General features: G+C 49.3%; 1 protein-coding gene across 1 annotated transcript in view; it reads right to left on the reverse strand.

Moving 5' to 3' along the window:
• The window catches only part of pcloa (piccolo presynaptic cytomatrix protein a), a gene marked incomplete at both ends in the record, with an annotated part of 62,411 nt that overhangs the window by 4,467 nt on the left and 55,444 nt on the right, over window positions 1-2,500 (reverse strand). The window contains one exon of the mRNA XM_080538258.1: window positions 1,067-1,261. Coding sequence (XP_080394384.1) covers window positions 1,067-1,261 — 195 coding nt within the window. The remainder of the gene's footprint in view (window positions 1-1,066; window positions 1,262-2,500) is intronic.

Raw genomic sequence — 2,500 nt, forward strand, 5'->3', positions numbered from 1 at the left:
TACACCGTTAGTAATCTTAATGTAAGGCTTTTACTAGGTTAAGTGTGTGTGTGCCTTTATACGACTACCTACCTACATAACAGTAATTGTACTGCAGTAAACTACCTCTTGGTCAAGGTGCTTTTACTGTACGACACATTTTACATTTCCTTCAACTACTCATGACCATTTCCATCTCGGTTTACGAGGCTTGCATATTTTTTAAATGCCTATTTATCTCTCTGCTTCGTTACGTTTAATGCACTGTTTATATCCACAGCGAGAAGGTCATCGGCGCTGTCAAAGGTAGAGTGTGGCTTTTTAGCTCAAGAACTCAGTCTAGTAATTGACACTCCAGATTGTGAGGTGTCGGAGGCCCTGCGGGGGGGTAAAGTGTGCTGGTGAGATAAAGAGTATGGGCTGGCTGTGAATGGCGTGGCGTGGCGTGGGATGCGTGACCGTGGCATGGAACAGGAATTCATGCCGACGCTCTTCTCTCTCAGGCCTCCTGACACACACGTGGTGGCTGAAGGAGACGTTTGCTAATACCGTTCAATGACCACCGGGAACGACTCTGTCTCTCTGACAACCCGAAACACACACACACACGGATGCTTTTTTTTTTTTTTACTACACAGCACTATAATATTCAAAAAACCACGTTCATTGTTATTTCCTGGTATTAGCAAACTGTGTCGGCGGGCCTTTAAGAAATCGTGTCTCACTGGCATGAATCTCTGTCGATGTGGCTGTGTGTTATGGTGTCTCTCTCTCTCTCTCTCTCTCTCTCTCTCTCCTTTTGACTCTTTCTTTCTCTCTCTCTCTCTCTCTCTCTCTCTCCTTTTGACTCTTTCTTTCTCTCTCTCTCTCTCTCTCTCTCTCTCTCTCTCTGTGGTAGCATGTGAGGTCTCTCTAGGTCTCTCTGTCTCTGTGTCTCTCTCTCTCTCTCTCTCTCTCTCTCTCTCTCTCTCTCTCTCTCTGTCTCTCTGCAAATGTGCGTTAGTAGTATCCCAGCCTTCCCCTCTCTCTCCTGCGCCATCTTTGTCAGTCACATGACCAGAGGCGTGTGACTCTGGAGATCTCTCACCTCCGGTGGTCCGCGGCCTCTCTTCAGACATGGCTTTCCTGAGGGTCATGTGTCTGCCGTCCGCTCTGCTCCGATTGGCCGGCGGCGCCGGGCGCAGGGCGGGGAGGAGCGAGTCGGAGGACTGGGCTGTCTGTACCGTGAGCACGCCCACTACGCTGTGCCTGTGGAGCCTCTGGGAGAGGCCGTCTTTTTGGGCTGGGCGGGGGGCACGGGGACGGGGGACGGGGGGGGACGGGGCCAGGGTCGCAGGCGCAGGACGGGGGGTCACGCCACGGGGGGGCAAAGGGCAAAGGTCAAGGCCGGGTCAGGACGGGACAGGGTCGGGGCGGCGTCGGGAGGGAGGGGGGGTGGGGTGGTGGGGAGGGGAGGGGGGACGAGATGGAGACTCAGAGAGTGTATATCCTCACCACTGAAACCAGCTTGTTACTGTCACGTCACATGCAGCCACAGTGCGCGGTGCACAGTTGCCCCCCCCCCCCTGCGTCACTAAGGGGTCGGGGGGTGTGCAGCGTCTACTGAGGTGCATTGTGGGTCCCGGACGGTGATGAAAATCAAAACAAGAAAAGGGGGGCGGGCGGGAATGGGGGCTGCAGTGGACGGCATGCACAGCCATCTCATGGTGTGGAGGAGGAGCTTCAGAAAACCGCTTGGTTACCGAACAGAAACCAAAAGGAACTCCAAAAAACACAGGAAGGGTTGATAATCGATGATAATATTCAAGGGAAGGGGGGGGGGGGGGGTTAGCTTGGGAGACTTGCTTCTGAGTTCGGCCTTCAAGGTGCTTAGGTGGGACAGGTGTATATACTCTAGGGCTAACTTAATTCACAGTGACAGTTCCTCTGTTCTCAGAGACTAAAATGTCAAGCTCCTTACTTTGAAACCAAATTCTGCCACTGGTCTGAGTGTACTGAGTGCAATGGTAAGACTTAAGGTGTGTCTAGTCATCTGAGAGCACACCAGGAGTTGCTGTGTTCTGGCATTGATTGACAGGTCTTCCTGACGTGACCTTTCAAAACCCCTGTTTGTTTATCCTCGTCTTGTTTAAGGTTATTCAGTCTTGTTTAAGGTTATTCAGTCTTGTTTAAGGTTATTCAGTCTTGTTTAAGGTTATTCAGTCTTGTTTAAGGTTATTCAGTCTTGTTTAAGGTTATTGTTCTACCATCCAGCAACATTCTGTCCATCTGTCTTTAGAAATTAGATGATCTCATCGTATTTAAAAGGATATCTGACAAAGAAAATTAACCAGTGAGCAAACTTAAGGTTTAAGATGATTCAACTACAGTTCTTTGAGTCGTGATTTATCTTTGAGTGTTTAGTTGCTATTTATGGTGTAATTTAAAAGGTTGTTTAATGTGGATTATTTCGGAAAGTTGGTTTTATCGTAAATGTTTACAGTTCTACCTCTCGATTTTTCCTTGGATCTATTTAACCAAT

This window comes from Nansenia antarctica (genome assembly GCF_963989245.1).
Source record: "Nansenia antarctica genome assembly, chromosome: 8".
In the NCBI taxonomy this organism is placed as follows: Eukaryota; Metazoa; Chordata; class Actinopteri; order Argentiniformes; family Microstomatidae; genus Nansenia; species Nansenia antarctica.